This window comes from Oncorhynchus mykiss, chromosome 12 (genome assembly GCF_057628025.1).
Source record: "Oncorhynchus mykiss isolate SJ-2025 chromosome 12, ASM5762802v1, whole genome shotgun sequence".
In the NCBI taxonomy this organism is placed as follows: domain Eukaryota; kingdom Metazoa; phylum Chordata; class Actinopteri; order Salmoniformes; family Salmonidae; genus Oncorhynchus; species Oncorhynchus mykiss.
This window is the reverse complement of record NC_143033.1, coordinates 77895956-77915304: the sequence shown is the minus strand read 5'-3', so window position 1 is coordinate 77915304 and position 19349 is coordinate 77895956. Positions and strand designations below refer to the sequence as shown.

General features: G+C 48.1%; 1 protein-coding gene across 1 annotated transcript in view; it reads right to left on the bottom strand.

Moving 5' to 3' along the window:
* LOC110538410 (notch receptor 3) overlaps positions 1–18966 on the bottom strand; it is a 42485-nt gene extending 23519 nt beyond the window's left edge. Inside the window, exons 1-4 of the mRNA XM_036938401.2 lie at positions 18573–18966; positions 16547–16619; positions 1217–1359; positions 674–1009 (exon numbers count right to left, since the gene is read on the bottom strand). Coding sequence (XP_036794296.1) covers positions 674–1009; positions 1217–1359; positions 16547–16619; positions 18573–18636 — 616 coding nt within the window. The 5' untranslated portion in view covers positions 18637–18966. The remainder of the gene's footprint in view (positions 1–673; positions 1010–1216; positions 1360–16546; positions 16620–18572) is intronic.
* Between the last annotated feature and the right edge of the window lie 383 nt (positions 18967–19349).

Sequence of the window (19349 nt, the reverse complement as noted above, 5' to 3'; positions counted from 1 at the left end):
ACAGCACTAGCAGCTACGTCAGACAGCCTGCCTGGGGAACCCTGGGAAAGACAGGGGAGTAGATCCACATCCCACCAGACAGCACTAGCAGCTACGTCAGACAGCCTGCCTGGGGAACCTGGGAAAGACAGGGGAGTAGATCCACAACCCACCAGACAGCACTAGCAGCTACGTCAGACAGTCTGCCCACCAGACAGCACTAGCAGCTACATCACACAGCTTGCCTGGGGAACCTGGGAAAGACAGGGGAGTAGATCCACATCCCACCAGACAGCACTAGCAGCTACATCACACAGCCTGCCTGGGGAACCTGGGAAAGACAGGGGAGTAGATCCACATCCCACCAGACAGCACTAGCAGCTACGTCAGACAGCCTGCCTGGGGAACCTGGGAAAGACAGGGGAGTAGATCCACATCCCACCAGACAGCACTAGCAGCTACGTCAGACAGCCTGCCTGGGGAACCTGGGAAAGACAGGGGAGTAGATCCACAACCCACCAGACAGCACTAGCAGCTACGTCAGACAGCCTGCCTGGGGAACCCTGAGAAAGACCTGGGGTTTATAGTGGCTGGCGGGGCTCTGGGGTCTGTGTTGAGGCAATGTGTGTGTGTGTGTGTGTGTGTGTGTGTGTGTGTGTGTGTGTGTGTGTGGTCCGGTTTATGAGCAGTTTACCTGGCAGGCAAGCACAGTCGTAGGTGTGATCTCCGGTCGGGCGGCAGGTGCCCCCGTTGATGCACTGGGAGGGGGCGCAGGGCAGGGAGGACACTTCGCAGGTGCGCCCGCTGTACCCAGGTGGGCACTGGCAGCGGAAGGAACCATGGGTGTTCATGCAGAGGCCTGCGTTGAGACAGGCGCCAGACTTGCGGCACTCGTCGATATCGTTGCGGCAGTTCTTCCCCTGGAACCCGGGCGGGCAGGAACAATTATAGTGGTTATTCCAACTGGCACAGCGGGCACCATTGGCACAGGGGCTGGTGGCACAGGCGTCTATGAGGGAGCAGTCTTGACCTGTAGATAGATAAGGGATGCAATGTCTCATTATGAACATTTTAGTTAACACCTAAACCTAATATATGCTTTATAACTTGTTATAAGCATGCATGAGCCTTCAACTGCCTTGTACTTACATACTTACATAAACGTGCACAGATCAGCTCTTTCCCACACCACTCTCTCAGGAAACACTGATCCACACGGACAGACAGACAGACGTACCTCTGAACCCTCTCTGGCACACACAGGTGAATTGTGGCATTCCGTTGGCCACCTGGCTCTTGCAGGCGGCTCCGTTGAGGCATGGCGACCGGTGACAGGGGTCCAGGCTTTGGCACAGAGGCCCGATGTACCCCGGCCGACATCTGGACAGAAATACGGAACACAGCATGTTACACCCTAGGTTAGACTGACCGACAGTCTGACAGCAGAGCAGCAGGCCTCAGAGCTGAGCAAGTTGGGAGAGAAGTGAAACTAACTAGAACTACATAAGTGTGATTTTCCAGCCAAAAGCCAGGCAGGCAACCCCGTTCCCAGCTCCCTCCCTGTTCCTGCTGCACCCCCTGACAGACACCTTGGCAGGCGCCCCTGACTCTGACTCAGACCCTGGAAGGAGTCAGTCCCCTTGGCCCTGGGCTGGGTGGGTTCCATTCAGTCTGAATATTTATACTGCAAGCACACACACACACATACACATTACACACACTATTTCTAATTCGGAAACAGATGTAAGCTATCAGTCATTGTCTTTCTCTCTTGTCTGTAAAAGACAAGACACGCACTCTTCTCCGTTTCCCTCTCCCTCTGTTGTTCCCAGCTGGAAAGCATCACTCTCTCCATGCCAGTTCACATTCTTCCACCATTACTCCTTTTCCGCACTTCAGCTCTCACTTTTCCCCTCGTACGTTGAAACAAGCACGCCCAAAACCAGCAGCTTAGACCACCTGTGACATAGCTGACCTATGAGAGATGCAGACATTAGGAAACAGGACTCCACTAACACAACATTTCACTGACTGAGAGCTGCTTTGGAACGATTGTAAAGTCTAGGTGAGAAATAAATGTCTCTGCTTCCTGGGCCTCTTCCTAGCTGTTGTTTTCCAGTAACGCATCACACCATCTTGATGGATGACCAAAGCCTGAACTAAAAGTGTGCAGGTAGGGTGAGATAAACAACAGGTTTCCTGTGGCCTACTCCAGGGGCCCCAGGGGAGGGAGAGCTCGGTGAAGCAGTACCTATTGGGGTTTGAGAGGGAGGCCAGTGTGATAGGTAGATAACCCTACATCCACCCAGGGACAGGGAGCCCCGGTCCGGCGAAAGGGAATTGGCTCCACTTCAAACAGGTCGTTATAAGCTGATGACATGGAAGTGATGGCTGGGACCTGGCCCTCCCTCCGGGCCCGCTCTCCTATTTCACTGTAATATAACCCCCAGGCAGAAAACAACAATGGCTTTTCCTCTTCTTGTTTGCAGGAGGGGGTAGATCATCTCTGTTACTTTTTGTGCATCTTTTGTGACCTACTCTCTCTCTCTCCTCCTGCAATCTGCTTTTCTGACTCTGCTCTCTGACTGGGGGCCTGAGGCTAGTGCAGGGGGAGGAGGAGCTGTTCCTGACCCGTAGGGGCCACTCTTCTTGTGGGTTACCAGGCCCTGTGTGCTGAATACTGAGCCGGCCTGCTCTCTGTCTCTCTAATACACTGTGTTCCACTGGCTGCTCTGCTCCACTTCCTAAAAACAAGACTGCTCAGTGTTCTGTGGCCTTTCTTTCTACCTGCCATGACAATGGCGAGACCGAGAAGCCACAGGGCTCAGCATGGAGAGGCAGGCACACCCACATGAATGTGCAGCCGTAGAGACACACACACACCGGACCTAAAATCCAGAGAAACCCAGGAAAGTCCCCTCTACACTTTCAATGACATGCTGAGAAGAATTACCAGATTATTCAAGTACGCCGCTCTGATTAATTAGACAACCGGTCATTTTGAACAAAACTGCCATTACAGCAAAAACATAATGGTTCTTTGCAGTTGGGACAGTGTTGGGGCCTGGGAGAGTTATGCTCCTCTACATGGAAGAAGAGCTAGAGCAGCAATATGGAGAGAGAGAGAGAGAGAGAGAGAGAGAGAGAGAGAGAGAGAGAGAGAGTGAGAGAGAGAGAGAGAGAGATAGAGAAAGAGGGGGGAGAGGTCCCTCTGGCTCGCTTAGTTTCCACGGCTACTCCTCCGTGTCCCAAAGCTCCTGCAGCATAGGCCTGGTTTTCCCTATGAACCCACTCACACGCTGGGAGGTCAGATGTCAAAGGTCACCAGTCTGATTGTAATGATAATGTCAGTCAGGCTGTGGAAAGGAGGGGGCGGAGCTGGCTGGGGGATGTGGGTGGTTGTGGGAAGGGAAGGCGGGGGTTGGGGGGATTCTGTTGGAGAGAGAATGTCTTTGGGAGGGTATGGGTGGGGTATAGAGGGGCGTCTGGTCCAGAGTGAATGTCTTTGGGAGGGTATGGGTGGGGTATAGAGGGGGGTCTGGTCCAGAGAGAATGTCATGTCATATTTCCTGTAATCCCTCGTCCCCTGCTCTGAAAACACTCTCTCTGAATCCCATATCCCTGTTGCCCTGGCAACCTCACAGACCAACGAGCAAGCCTCACCTCCCACCTTCCCCCCCTCCCTCCCAAGCCTTCGTCCCCTTTGCTATTTGTCATGGCTTGGCTGAGTTTATTTAGAAGCAAATGAACTATGTCTGGAATCTAGGGTGTCACCCAGGAAGAAAATGAAACGCGGACAGCGCTGCGTCGGCACAAAGAGAGGTTTGGACGGACTGAGGAGGGGAAGGGGAACCGCTTGGAGGTTTTAAAACTAACAACACAGACTGACACTCAAACTCTTCTGTGGCCATTCTGTGCTGTGGCCATTTAAAACACTGAAGAAAGAATGGCTGAACAGCCATCTTTTACGGCCTGTTGTTCTGTTCTAAAGGCCTTCACAGCTCTCCTGGACAGACAGACAGACAGGGAATAACTTACAGCTACTTCTAGAAACTAGCGGATGTGAGACTGTATGTGTGTGTGTTATTTGAGGCACAGTGAATGAGACCCGGGCAGTCACACTCAAATCTTTTTGACTTCTATTCTGTGTATACGGCAGTTAAAAGTTTAAGGGAGAGAGGAGAATCTCAACCGACGACTGTGGAGAGAGCTCCATAATGTGTGGATAATACTGACTGAGAGATGTTACAATTCAGGAAGTAAGGGTGAAAGAGTCTGACTGGATTGTGAGAATAAATTAGGTGTGTGTGTGTCTGTGATTGAGCAGCAGCAGCGGTAGAGCAGGAGGGAATGCAGTGGAGAGATTGTTTGCTTTCCTTTAAAAACACACAGAGTCCAGCAGCCAAAACACACATTCTTTTGTCTAGGGCCTTGGCCATTGTCAACATGCTACTCCCGGAACACATAACTAAACCAGGTTTCTGTCAGTCTCGTTGCTGTGGAGGACGCTATTTTGTCCTGCACCTGTGGTTCAGTCATGCAGCCTTATCAGAATCTGGGAGTTCAGACTTTTACAGCCATCTGGATTCCACCACTGTTGTGAAAGTGCTTGTCCACTGAGACTGCTGTAGTGTAGCCTAGCAGAGCAGTAGCTGTTGGACCTTCGACCAGAGTGTTAAGTGTTTAGTGGTGGGTGGAGAGAGCAGGTGTGTGTGTGTGGGGGGGGGGGGGGGGGGTGTTGCGCAACCTCTGTCAAGATTTACTGAGGGCTGACTCCTGACCTTTGAGGAAGAGAGTGCGCCAGAGCCAGACGAGGGGGAGGTCTGTGGGGTGCAGCGGGGCCCGGGGCCAGAAAAGCCAGGGTAATCTCCTCACGTCACAACAGACCTGAGGGTTAACGCCAGCTGCAGCCCCACTCAGCCCCAGCCAGCACCATGCATCTGTCCACATCTGTCAGAGAGACTCAGGCTGTCTGGTGTTGGTCCACTCTGCCAGGGCTATACTTTACTCTTGCTAGAACAATGGAGCTATTCTGCCTGGCTGGTAGACGAGGCACGAACACCAACACACACACACGACATTACTTCACAAACACTCACATGCAATGGAGGTACTTTTTACACCTTCAACCAAAAGGGCACCAACGACAACAAAAACAATGTAAATATTCACATGGTATAATGTGCACACACATGCAAAGAAACACCACAGTACACATCCAAACACAAGCAGGAACTTACAACCACTATAGCTGCTGGAAGAGGAGGGAGGCAGTATGGTGAGCCCATCACAGGGCTGGGGATCCACTGGGAAATGACAAAACAGGTGACAATGACATTGAGCTACTCCAACGTTCTACACTTTATGGGGGAGACTTCTGAACAACATCAAGGGACCGGGACAGACCTACCGCAAAGACCCATTAGTAACTCCTATGTTTGTTGAAAAGCAGACGTTTGGTGATTTCCCCTGTGTTCAGGCTGAGCATGTGTTCTTCTCCAGATAAAGGAGATGTGATTTATGTGAGTAAATCAGGACACCTCCGTTCAGCCCGTGTGAGTGACAGTAACCCAGAGACACTTTTTCTGCTCTGTGGGTCATTGTGCAAGGTAACCTGAGCCCACCCTCTCAGACACAATACATCACCCAGCCTGACACAGGGGTCGCAGGCCAGCTCACCTGTGGACGTCACACAGTAATCTGTGACACGGTTCGACACACCACGGTCACGGCTTACAGAGCAACAAGTATGGATGGTATTGTGAACCAACCAAAAGCCCGTACAAGACAGATGGACAATAACAATAACAGGATAGAAAGCACAGCAGGGCCACCATCTTGTCATCCCCTTCAGCAGGAAGGAAGTAATCTCCAACCTCTACACTTTTGAGAACTGTCATGGAAGTTTTTTCCTTCCCTTGTTTGCGAGCTTTGGGAGGAATTTATGAAGGTATGGGAATTTGGTAACCTCCAACAAAAGTCCCTCTTAGGCAGTGTTCTGCCCACAGCAAAGCACAGCCCCCGTCAGGCAAACTCCCACCACCACCACCACCACCACCACCGTCACCACCAACATCATCACCACTGTCACCACCAACATCATCACCACCATCACCACTGGCACCACCACCATCACCACCACCACCACCGTCACCACCACCACCACCACCATCATCACCGTCACCACCAACATCATCACCACTGTCACCACCAACATCATCACCCCCATCACCACTGGCACCACCACCATCACCACCACCACCACCGTCACCACCACCATCATCACCACCACCACCGTCACCACCACCACCATCACCACCACCACCATCACCACCACCATCCCCATCACTACCACCACCACCACCACAACCATCATCACCACCACCATCATCAACACCACCACCATCACCACCACCACCACCAGGAACCAGCAGCTCCATTTCTTATTTCCTTGTGAGAGTCCATACTGACACCACACTGCCAACAAGAAGAGATCCTCTTCCCCCAACACCCCCTCTCCTCTCTCTCTCCCTGCTCTCCTCTTTCTCAGAGAGGAGCCAACAGGTTGGGGGTAGGGGAGAGTCCTGTGGGCCAAATAAAAGAGCTAAAGTAGTCAGAACTCCATTGTGTGAGGAGGGGGGGGGGGGGGGGGCTGGAGCGGAGTGGAGGGAGGAGGGGCAGTGACCCAAACAGACAGTCTTTCAGGCCTGAGCTTACGGACCAACAGATCTCAGCTGTAGCCTGGCAACAGTAACCCATGGTTGGGGAGAGGGTGAGAGGTGAGGGGGGCATTTGGGAGAGACACAGGGTTCTGTGAAGACAGTTTGTAAAGTTCTGGAGAACATACAGTATGTACAGGTAACTTAGAGTTCAGTTAGTGACCAGATCAAACAGAATGACCATGATCAACTATAAAAGGATGTGTGTACCAGAGTTTCCCAGTTTAAAGTCCAACGTTTTATTGAACAATGGTGCTTGGCGACAGACAATGGAGGTATTGAAACGAGCAGAGGGAGGTTTGAGGAGCACCCCCATGGCATGAATATTAACCATGTGAACATTAAGACAATTAACCTCCTCTTAGAGAAAAGCAAATATGAATCTGAGCAGAAAAAAGCTGTCACTAAACGCTCTTAACCCTCGAGAGGACAAGAACACATGGGCCTATCAGTATATTTCAAACTCCTGTGGCTTTGCTCGTCTCAATGCTCTTTGTAACTCCTTGTTGTCTCTGGTCAGAAGACAACATGGTGCATTTTTGTACCTTGGCGTGACACATGTCTGCAATTGTGTAAATAAGGGCTCAGTAATGCAGTAAACACACACATTTACCTCACATTAAACTGAAATGAAGACACCAATTCTTTAGAAGACAATGCAACACTAAAGTCGATATCTTAAGAAATACCTCAAATGTCAACACCTTTTCTTCTGGAAAAAAAACTCCCTGAAATAGTTTGAATAGCAAAGCAGACATCCATAACCGCATCACATGCATCCCAGGGTCGAGGTCTTCCAAAGCATTCTTCTCAACGTGCTCCACCACAGAACCCCACCCCACCACCTAAACTGAACCAGACTGCTGCAAAGCCTGAGAAAATAAAAGGGAATTTTTCCAGCACAAAAGGCAACTTCAAAAATCAACTTCCTCACAGAGTTTCTCAACAAATGATTCCACATCATGAAATGACAGAACTTCCCTTTCAATATCTTGCCTGTTTCTCACTGTGCTGGTTCCAAGTTCATTCAGGAATAATGTATAGCCAGGCCTAAATGTGACTAATGATGATGAGACAGCATTTGTTCCAATCCAAAGACCAAGTTCATTTATCATAGTTGGCTATTCTACTCCTCGGTGAACATTTATTTCACAATGACTTTGGGAGAGAGCAATGAATGGATTCCAATATATTCAAACAAAAGCTTTTATGAAGACAGGTTGATGGATTAGAATGTGGAGTCCAAACCAAACAGACCAGCACAGAGCAGACCGTTTTACAGGAGAACCGCAGTGTGAGAATCAGAGTCATTGGAGGTATGTTTACAAGACAGGGACTATCTTCCACCGTGATAAGAAACCTGGGGGAGAACGCTAGGAAAAGGGCCAAAGAATGTCCGTTATCTCAAGCACTCTCACCAACAAACCGCTGGAGAACGTTAAGATGAAGGGTGAGGTCCTCACTTCTATCTCCTCCAACATCTCATAAACACCAAAACAAACACTCGACAACGTGGGATTCGACTTGTATCTTTCTGTAACCGTGTCTGGTTTCTATCTACTTTAAAGATGGACGATGCAGAAATCGCTCCACCATTTCCTGGTTACTAAAATTCGAACAGTTTGCCAACAATTCAGTTTATGTGACAAAACAAGCAAATATAGTGTAGAGAATCATTGTACCATCTAAACCACTGTGAAATATCCTTTCTATAACCAGAAATATTGTATTTTCAGCTGTTTGAAGCTGGTGTGCAAAATCGAAAGTAAAACTAGATTTAAGAGTAGGAAGCATAGAAAGAGCACACATAGAACAGATCTACTGCGTCTTTGACTTGCTTTCAACGAGAATGACAGATCTATAACTGATCGCCCAGATTGCCCAAAAAGTTCGATATTGCAGCTTTAATGCACCCTGCTGCTCGGCGGGTATATTAACACATTTCTGTGTTGTGGAAAGTGTGCTTGCCTTTCCTCTGGTTGTCTGAGGGAAGAACCCATCCCTTCCTCTCCTCAGCTAGTCTGGGTCTGAGAGGAGAGGGAGGGGAACACGGGGAGGAATCTCAATCGGCTGGGCTCAACCTCAGCTATTCCAATTACATGTCTCTTTAGAAGCCGTAGTCTCCCAGCAGAAAGAGAAACAAGCAGGGGATGAGACATCAGAGGAAGGCCTGTCCCTATCTAAGCACCAGATTTAGACATATAGGAACTGAAGCATAATGTAGTAATAATATAGGACTTCATTGCATATTTTCTTCCTCTTTGGGCAACACAATAATGGACAGTCTGACAATGATTATCTCAGTTGAGTGTCTGTGTCTCTGTGTCTGTCTCTGTGTCCCTGTGTCTGAGTGCTGTGTGCATGTGAGTCAGTGTTTGTTCTTTCCAAATTCCAAATACAAAACATGAAGGGTTCACATGAGAAAAACAAGCAGGCAAGTTGTACCACAATCCCTGATGATGAGTTGTGGCAGTAACATGATTGCGTAGGGAACGTTGTTGGTGGTATTGTGGTTAGTGTGGATGGAGGGGTCAAGGAGGAGGAGGGCAGAGAGCAGTGAGGAAGCTGCTTTAAGCTGCACAGACAGACAGGATGTGCGTATGAGAGCGGGTCAGAAGGCACCACTTCCTCTGATAGGGCCTGGGAACCACAGCCCCCAGTTCTCCTCCAGCCCCCATGACCCAGAAGCAGTGGGGACAAACCCCCTTCTACCCACTACCTCCTCTCTCTGCTCAGACCCAACCACCACTGTCACAGATAAATACAGGTAATCTCCCCTTAGATATACAACCACCTCGAATCTTATCTACAGGTCCAACAAGCTGAATCCACAGGTTCCTTGGGAGTGAATCTCAATTGTGTTTACTTGACTCCATGGATCCTCTCTCATGGATGCGTTTTGAGGAGGTGAGGGAAGAGGATGCAAGGAATCAAGAAACACAATTGAGATTCACCCATGGAGTCAGTGGTCTCCTCCCGACATGACGGACTGGGGATGGCTCAATCTGCCTGTCAACCAGACAGGAGTGATCTGTGGTTCCCTCCCGCTGCATGTTGGCGTGAGAGAACCTAATTGTCTGTCTATCCCACCAGTCATTCCAAACATGGCATTTTAAATGAGAGCCTGCGGTCATGGTTTTTGTAGCATTCCTGAGATGAGTGCAGGGGTGAACGGGCTGGAGGTGAGCAGGACAATACACTGAGATGAGTGCAGGGGTGAACGGGCTGGAGGTGAGCAGGACAATACACTGAGATGAGTGCAGGGGTGAACGGGCTGGAGGTGAGCAGGACAATACACTGAGATGAGTGCAGGGGTGAACGGGCTGGAGGTGAGCAGGACAATACACTGAGATGAGTGCAGGGGTGAACGGGCTGGAGGTGAGCAGGACAATACACTGAGATGAGTGCAGGGGTGAACGGGCTGGAGGTGAGCAGGACAATACACTGAGATGAGTGCAGGGGTGAACGGGCTGGAGGTGAGCAGGACAATACACTGAGAGGACTGCAGGGGTGAACGGGCAGGAGGTGAGCAGGACAATACACTGAGATGACTGCAGGGGTGAACGGGCTGGAGGTGAGCAGGACAATACACTGAGATGACTGCAGGGGTGAACGGGCTGGAGGTGAGCAGGACAATACACTGAGAGGACTGCAGGGGTGAACGGGCAGGAGGTGAGCAGGACAATACACTGAGATGAGTGCAGGGGTGAACGGGCTGGAGGTGAGCAGGACAATACACTGAGATGACTGCAGGGGTGAACGGGCTGGAGGTGAGCAGGACAATACACTGAGATGAGTGCAGGGGTGAACGGGCTGGAGGTGAGCAGGACAATACACTGAGAGGACTGCAGGGGTGAACGGGCAGGAGGTGAGCAGGACAATACACTGAGATGACTGCAGGGGTGAACGGGCTGGAGGTGAGCAGGACAATACACTGAGATGACTGCAGGGGTGAATGGGCTGGAGGTGAGCAGGACAATACACTGAGATGAGTGCAGGGGTGAACGGGCAGGAGGTGAGCAGGACAATACACTGAGATGACTGCAGGGGTGAACGGGCTGGAGGTGAGCAGGACAATACACTGAGAGGACTGCAGGGGTGAACGGGCTGGAGGTGAGCAGGACAATACACTGAGATGACTGCAGGGGTGAACGGGCTGGAGGTGAGCAGGACAATACACTGAGATGACTGCAGGGGTGAACGGGCTGGAGGTGAGCAGGACAATACACTGAGAGGAGCAGCGGAGAGGAAAGGAGGAATCTCACTAAAGCATTCCTCTCTAATCCAGCGTGAAGACGCCAGAGAAAACACTACCAGCCCCAAGGTGTTCCAGGCAAAGCCAACAGTAATAACTAACTAACTGTGTTGTCTGCCTGCTTCGCTCTGCCTGTCACCGTGTGACTGCCCACTGGGGTTTTTGTTGTTGTTGTTGAATCAACATTGTTTCCACGTCATTGCAACAAAACAAAATCAGTGTGATGACGTTTAATCAACGTGGAAAACTGATTGGATTTGCCAAAAGTCATCATTTTAAGGGAATTTAGTGTTTTTTTGTACCTAAATCCAATGACATGGTGATTTTTTTTGTTGATTTCATTTTGAATTCATGTTAGTTGACAACTCAACCAAATGTACATCAAAACTGTTGTTGAAATGACATCTGTGCGCAGTGAGTGGGGAATGTGTGTACATCTCTCTTTCAAGGTGAACTGGCTCTGTTCAGGGGTACTGTACAGGATTACATGTCAGGGATGGGCAACTTCAATGGGGGCGGGGGTCACAAAACGCTGAACTCGTCATGGGAAGGGGGGGGGGTCTGCATACCTGCATCCATACCCACACATGCAACCTTTTGGGGGCCCTAAGCGAAATTTGAAGTTTTAGAGTTCATTTCCTGCAATTCTACTCATTTTGCCATGGGGCGGAGAGAAATGTTTGCAGTTTTTAATATGATATCTGACTGAGATTGACTAACAAAATCAATTGGGGCCGCCCGGCCAGACTAACTTACAATCTAAAATATGTTTGCTGACCAGGGCTAATTGAGTGACCGCCAGTTACCCATCCAAATCAAATCCCTGGTCTATCTGGTTTGGATCCAAATGACAATAATCACATTCAACAGAACCTGATGCATTTTTCATGAGAATACTCTGAATTCTGCTCAGGTTTTTCTTTCCTCATGGCAACTGAAAATAAAGCAAACATTAACACATAACACCCTACTACACAGAGACCCTACTACACAGAGACCCTAGGACACAGAGACCCTACTACACAGAGACCCTACTACACAGAGACCCTACTACACAGAGACTCTAGGACACAGAGACCCTACTACACAGCGACCATACTACACAGAGACTCTACTACACAGATCTCCTAGGACACAGAGACCATACTACACAAAGACCCTCGGACACAGAGACTCTACTACACAGAGCTCCTAGGATACAGAGACCCAACTACACAGAGACTATACACACACACACACACACACACAGGCTGAAGTGGCTGTTCCCTATGAAACTGAACAACTGTCCTTCGTTCATCATGTTCTAAGAGTCCGGGAGCTTCCATGGAGGTCATTAAAACACAACACTTACAATTTATAGACGTCACTCTGCTACTGAGGTCACATCACAGCTATTAATAACACACAGAGCCACTGTTTCCATCCCTCTATCCGCCTGGCCTCACAGACAGAGGGGAGAGAGAGAGAGAGAGAGAGAAGAACATATCTTTCAGATCCATCCCTCCCTGCCAGAGGATCTGAAGCCATTGTGCAATCTGCGGTGGGGTCCACCACTGTGGGCTTTGAGAGACACAACACACAGAGGATAGATACACCATTGGAGGAGCTGGGGAAAAACACACAGAGACAAAGAGCGTTCATCCCCAATAGCAGTGAGAGAGAAAGGGAGCATGTTCAGAGAAGAGGAGGCCTGTGGGCTGATCCGCCGGCCGGCTCCATTCCTCCACGCACGAGCCCGTCTCTCCCAGCATGCGGCCAGCAGGCCGCTCAATGGCAGCACCTGGCCCTTCGCTTCTCCCCCTTTGTCAAAGATCTGACTTCACTGGATTACCATCACAACATCCACCAGCTGTCTCCCCCCCACCCAATTCTTCCAGCTGGATCCACTCTGAATGTCACCCTCTCAATCTACCTAATTATCTCTGACACTCCAGCGTTGCACATTCCATCTACACACAGACATACAGGGGCAGGGCGGAGCAGAGGGGACCCGTGGCCCTTCAACTGACTGCTCACCTAGAGGGCCACTCTCCCTGTGATAGCCAACCTCTTCACCATCAAGTGCACCACACGTCTGTCTGTCTGTCTCTGGGCTTTGTGCTCCCTTGGTCTTGTGTTCAATTATGGGATTCAGAGACAGAATGAGGGACAGACAGAACAACAACATTCTGTCCAATGATGTGTGTATGTTTTGTACTTTCCCCAACCATCCAGGATGCTGATGTAAGCAGGTGCATCAAGAGAAGAGAAAAGATTAGCTAAGACTCAAACTATGACTCAACAGGGAGTATCATTCCCTGAAGCCAATGTACTGGATCCAATAGACAGACAGGGCCACAGCAGTGAACCATGAGGGGGGCACACAGACAGGGCCACAGCAGTGAACCATGAGGGGGCCACACAGACAGGGCCACAGCAGTGAACCATGAGGGGGCCACACAGACAGGGCCACAGCAGTAAACCATGAGGGGGCCAAACAGACAGGGCCACAGCAGTGAACCATGAGGGGGCCAGACAGACAGGGCCACAGCAGTGAACCATGAGAGGGCCACACAGACAGGGCCACAGCAGTGAACCATGAGAGGGCCACACAGACAGGGCGACAGCAGTGAACCGTGAGAGGGCCACACAGACAGGGCCACAGCAATGAACCATGAGAGGGCCACACAGACAGGGCCACAGCAGTGAACCATGAGAGGGCCACACAGACAGGGCTACAGCAGTGAACCATGAGGGGGCCAGACAGACAGGGCCACAGCAGTGAACCATGAGAGGGCCACACAGACAGTGCCACAGCAGTGAACCATGAGAGGGCCAGACAGACAGGGCCACAGCAGTGAACCATGAGAGGGCCACACAGACAGGGCCACAACAGTGAACCATGAGAGGGCCACACAGACAGTGCCACAGCAGTGAACCATGAGGGGGCCACACAGACAGTGCCACAGCAGTGAACCATGAGGGGGCCACACAGACAGGGCCACAGCAGTGAACCAAGAGGGGGCCAGACAGACAGGGCCACAGCAGTGAACCATGAGGGGGCCACACAGACAGGGCCACAGCAGTGAACCATGAGGGGGCCAGACAGACAGGGCTAACAGGGAGGGAGCAAAGCTTCATGGTTCTGGCATGCTTAGAGGAGAGTTTAGTATCATGTCTTTATGTTTGCCAACCAGACAGAGGATACATTGGTATCTGGGACAGTAACAATGACAATAAAAAAAAATATAGAATATTACTGTCACCTGAGAACAGAGGAAAATAATACCCATGCTGCACAACTTCAGAGAAGGACCTGATCAACAGCTTCTGCTCTGAAACATCAGGTAGGAAAATCCACAGGTTGATTTCAAACAGAGAGCTAATGGCTAGTTTGCCCTCTGTGATTTTCAGGTAAAATCTCACGTGTCTCACCAGCGCTCTACAATTTCTTCCTAAAGCTACCACTTTTATCTCTATCTTCTATTTCTCTCTCTCTCTCTCCATTCCTCACTCTCCTGTGCCCTTTCCATTTCTCACCCTCTCCCCAGCTCTCAGCTCTCCTGATGGTGTACGGTTGCAGTCGTGTATCTGGGGGAAGAAAGGATCTTTTCTGCTGTTGTGGTTCTCCAGTTACACTGGGATCCCAGGGGATGGGGTGAGGTGGGTCCTCCAGTCGCCTCTGTCTAGGACTGGTTTGACCACTCCGCTCCCCCGTTGGCCGGGCTGAGGCGTCGCTGCCTGTCCCGGTCATGGCCCTGCTGTGGGCGTGTTACCATTTTGTGTGGTACGGCATTTAGATTTCCTATTGGGAATCTCTTCTATGTCTCGCTGTTGACACTGACCCAGAGGGGTGATTACGCATGAATGGATAGCCCTCCACGCCCCATACATATAGACACAGAGCGCCAAAAAAAGCTGAGGAACACAAATCATGAACACACTACACACTCTCTGAGAAGTGAACACTAACCCAGAGACGTCACGCCATTAGAGTTGGGAGACGAATGAACACGCTCGGTCCAAGTGTTTAACTATGTACAATGATACAGTCATGACCCGTGGAAGGTTGAATCATAGGCTAGTTGGTAGCAGAGTTATGTGAAGACACACAAGTCTTTAGCTCCAGAAAGTCTAAGCAGTTTGAAAACAGAAGAGAGCTCCTCTCACAAAGAACAGCTTGAGGAGCTATTAACACAATTACACATATACCCACCGCTTCCACTGCTTTAGGTAATGATTTGAGAACTATATTGTAATTTGTTGGTGACTGGCTTCACGTGCGTTTACACAGACACTACCTGACACTATTATACCTTTATGCGCTGTCTGTGACTGATCTTTTAAAATGGCCATGTTTTCAGACAGGTCAGAACTGGGATGTAAGTAATGAGATGGCAGTGTGGAATGTTCCAGGCAAGCAGCAACTATAGTATTGACTACTGTGGTGGAATCAGTGGTCAATCACTAGCCTACATGGGGAGCTACTATATAGCCTGGTTGAGAAACTCTACTGAGCATCAGAATGATGCTTGGTGATGTCAAATAGCCTTTGGCTCAACTGTAGCATGAAGGTGAGGGTCTTGTCACCAACCAAGTCCTAAAAACGACTGTAGTGGAGGGAAGCTGCCTGTCAGCCAATCTCATCGGACAAAAGTAAAAACCAAAGGAACCAAGTATTATTGTTCCATCCAATTCTCAGCTCTGGTCCAACTTCAAACACTAATGCATTATAGGCTTTGGTTTTCCCAATGGTGAAAAGCCTAATGGCTCCCTCACCATCATCACACTGTATTTATCCTAACTACTGAGATTGTTTCCCACGTAGCCCCCTCATCTATTGGAAAAACAAAGAGCCCTAATCACTGTGAATGAGTGTGAGAGCTCACACAGAACATGTCCAAATCAGGCGGGAAAGTAAAAACAGCAGCCCCGGGCTCTCTCATGATAACAATCGTGTTGCTTCACCGATATAGAAACCGTGGGAAACTCTCAAAATGAATTCTGCTGGTTACGAAACAATCCATGGAATTGCTTATAAGGAACACCTTAGTCATGCTATGACCAGTTTAATACTGTAGTTTATGGTCCACAAAGCTCTTCATCTTCAACAGGTGCAACTCCAAGTGAACGTGTGTCACAAGCCAAACAAGTCCAGGCTGGAACACTCCATTCAACCTGTCTGTATGTATCCATGTGTTGTTCATTACACACATTACACCCCAAGTAGTGGTTCGACTGCAGACTGAAACAGTAAGCATGTCAAATGTTCACCTTAAACACGTGCCATTGTCCACATAGTATCGATAACCACCAAGCACTTGGCTGAGTTCCAGCCCATTGTGAGCGCTGTGCAGCTCAAGTTGTATGCAATGCAATGATTTACTAACCAACGCTAAATAACACAAGTTCTGCATACTGATACAAATGACTAAACTATGCCTACTTGAACCGTTTCTACCCCATAAATGCTCAACTAATCCTGAGAGCCTACTCATATGCCTGGGCCTATTCTGTTTTCAGAGTTCCTCCTCATCATGTCACAATTTAGATCAATGTAGGCCTGCAGTGATTTCGTACATGTGTGATCCATAAAACATGATGTTGCACTTACATGCATCGTGAGGGTGAGTCTATGCACGTTCCTCCATTGTCACAAGGTCTGTATTTATCCACGCAGCGGAATCCTGTGGAGAGGAAGGAGAGATGAAGGGAGTCCGACCCATGGTGATCAGGCCCTTTTCTCAGGGCAGGTTTGAAATATTAATTTAATCCAGACATTTGATGGAGCAGCCTAAATTATTTGTGGGAGGAGAAGTGGCCATCTAAAAAAAATATGTATATATATAATCAAATTACATTTCTCCTCCGTTCAGAATCAATCATTCCAACATACCGGTAAACCATGTGCTGGATTTCAAACATGTTGCTCTTGGCTAGACAGTTCCATTTTCCCACTCGTTAAAATGACACTTTATGGACACACCCGCTTACATGGGTACGCTTATGTTTACTTTCTTGGCAAGAGCTGATAGCGTTATCTGCGACTGAATGCAGATGCATGCTGAGATGGATGTAGACAGAGAAACGAGATAGGATTCCATTTCTTTTTCATAGATTCAAAATCGTTTTTAGTAATAATAGGTTTGATTTGGTAATTATTGACTATGTGGGATAACTATACGAGTATCTGCCAACCCGTTTAGTTGAGGGTAGGCATAGCATATAAGCCAATGAATGGTTTCCATAATTTGTTTAATTACAGTGTAATGTAGCCAACTCAAGTTGATTAATGTTCAGGGTTATTGCAAGATAATTAATTTATTCAGAGTTCAACTATGAGCTTCCATGTATACAACCAATCAAATTTTGCTACCATAAACTTTTATTTTACAGGATGTCAACATAATAGACCTATAGGTTACTTTCTCAACAGTAGGCCTAGTTCAAAGGATTTTCGCGCACAAACAGATATGAAACTCACAACCCCATCAAACATCCATCCAAAAGGTTTGTGAGCCATATGTGGATGCTTATTACACAGCATAGACAGATGCATGACCTTTTTTTAATCATGTTAAATGATATTCTAGCACTCATCCCATCCCCCACAACAACAAAGTTCAATTGTTAAAAGCTCTTTGTTCAGATAAGGGGGGGGGGGGGGGGGGGTTGCCTCATCACCCCCCTTCACTCACAAACAAATCTCACCCTATACCCCCACGAACGAGGATAATAGACTTGAATGAAATAGGGAAAATACTTATCTCCTACAAGACATACATATGGAATTCCGTTTTTATGTGAGTGAACCGTGCTTCTAGCCTACAACTTGTGGACGAATGCACGAAGTAACTTTCTTTCAATTATTCCATTCCGCGTTCCGTTCTTGCGGGCTTGCTTGCACAGCGCTGCCAGCGGCACTCCATACTATCGCTTGTAATTAAGTTCTCACCGTGGCGATCAGCCTCGCAAAGTTACCCACAGAGACGCATACCAATCCCGCAGAGACAAGCGGATTCTTTGCTGTTATCGGATGCAATCTGTAAACAAAAATCTCACCCACACAATAGAACATGCAACATTTGTATCAACCTCCACAAAACACCTCCCAACTTCCTTCCATTGAACACATTGGGCTTTGTTACTCAAACACTGCTAGAAGTTAGAATAACTTCAGGGGGCAAATATTCCAGGATAGAATCCTCCTTGTTCACTACCAGTCTGCAAAGAACATTATGCAAATACAAAGTTTCGTAGCCTATTACTGTAGGCTATACAACAACGAATGTTGGTTCTCCAGTTATTAACCCGTTATAATAGCCTTCGTATGTGTTAGAAATCGAACTTTGAACGGCACTAACAACCAACTATGCTTTTGTAAATGAAATGCTTAAAATAAATATTTGTAGCCAAGACTAGAGATCAGCTAGCATGTTGTCTGGCATGTGCTTCAATCTGATGCCATTTAAATTGCGCAGCGCACAGGTGACCAAATGTAATGTTAACAATTTGTGAAGGGGGGAAAACAGAAAAAGCTAGAATATGTCCAGACTTGTCTGCTAGCCAAATTTAGAAAAAAGCTCACATACACATTAATTGAAATTTATGTGACTGTCAAATAAATTAATTGTCCTTACCTTCGCAATTATGGACCAAGAATAACATTGCTAAAAATATCCAAACTTTATAATTCCCCCCCATCTCGGTGGAAATTTGTCCCAACTCTTCTCTTTGAAGTGTTAACTTAGCAGTAATACATCCTTTGAGTTCACCGAGAGATAAAAGTTCCAAGAGGCAGTGTCTGGGATCTTCAAAAAGTTCATTAATCAATTAAAAGTAAAAACGGTGTATAAATCGTATAGGTCCTATCCCGTATTAGCATTCGCAGCTCGGACGCGGCTGCTGTGCGTCTCCTCCTGGAACTTTTGAAAAACTATTTTTTCTTCTCAGCTTGAAGTCTGCGCTGGGAAACAACTTGGTATTACTCCGCCCTCCTTTCCTCCCCTTTCCACTTGCAGTAAGGGGTTACACTCCGCTCAAGACAAATAGTCCGCAAGCCACCCCTCAATGGACCGGGTAAAGTGTTTTTTATATGTCATTAGCAACATTTAGGGAGAGACCAGTCTTGTTGCCTTTCAAGAGTATCACATATAACGGTACCATTGAGGTATCTCTCACTTTAAAATAATTTCAAAGAAACAGTAAATTATCTAATTAATATAACAGCACGTTAAGACATAAATGTAGACAGTCAGTTTATACTGGCACTTTATATTGAGTTTTTTCAGCATTGTAATGGATCTGTAATAGCCAATCTAGAGTAGACTTACATTAAAAAGTTGTGAGCTCAATGCAACAAATCCATGAATTAATGTTGACCCACTGTTAGCTATCTAATTTCGGAATTATGTAAT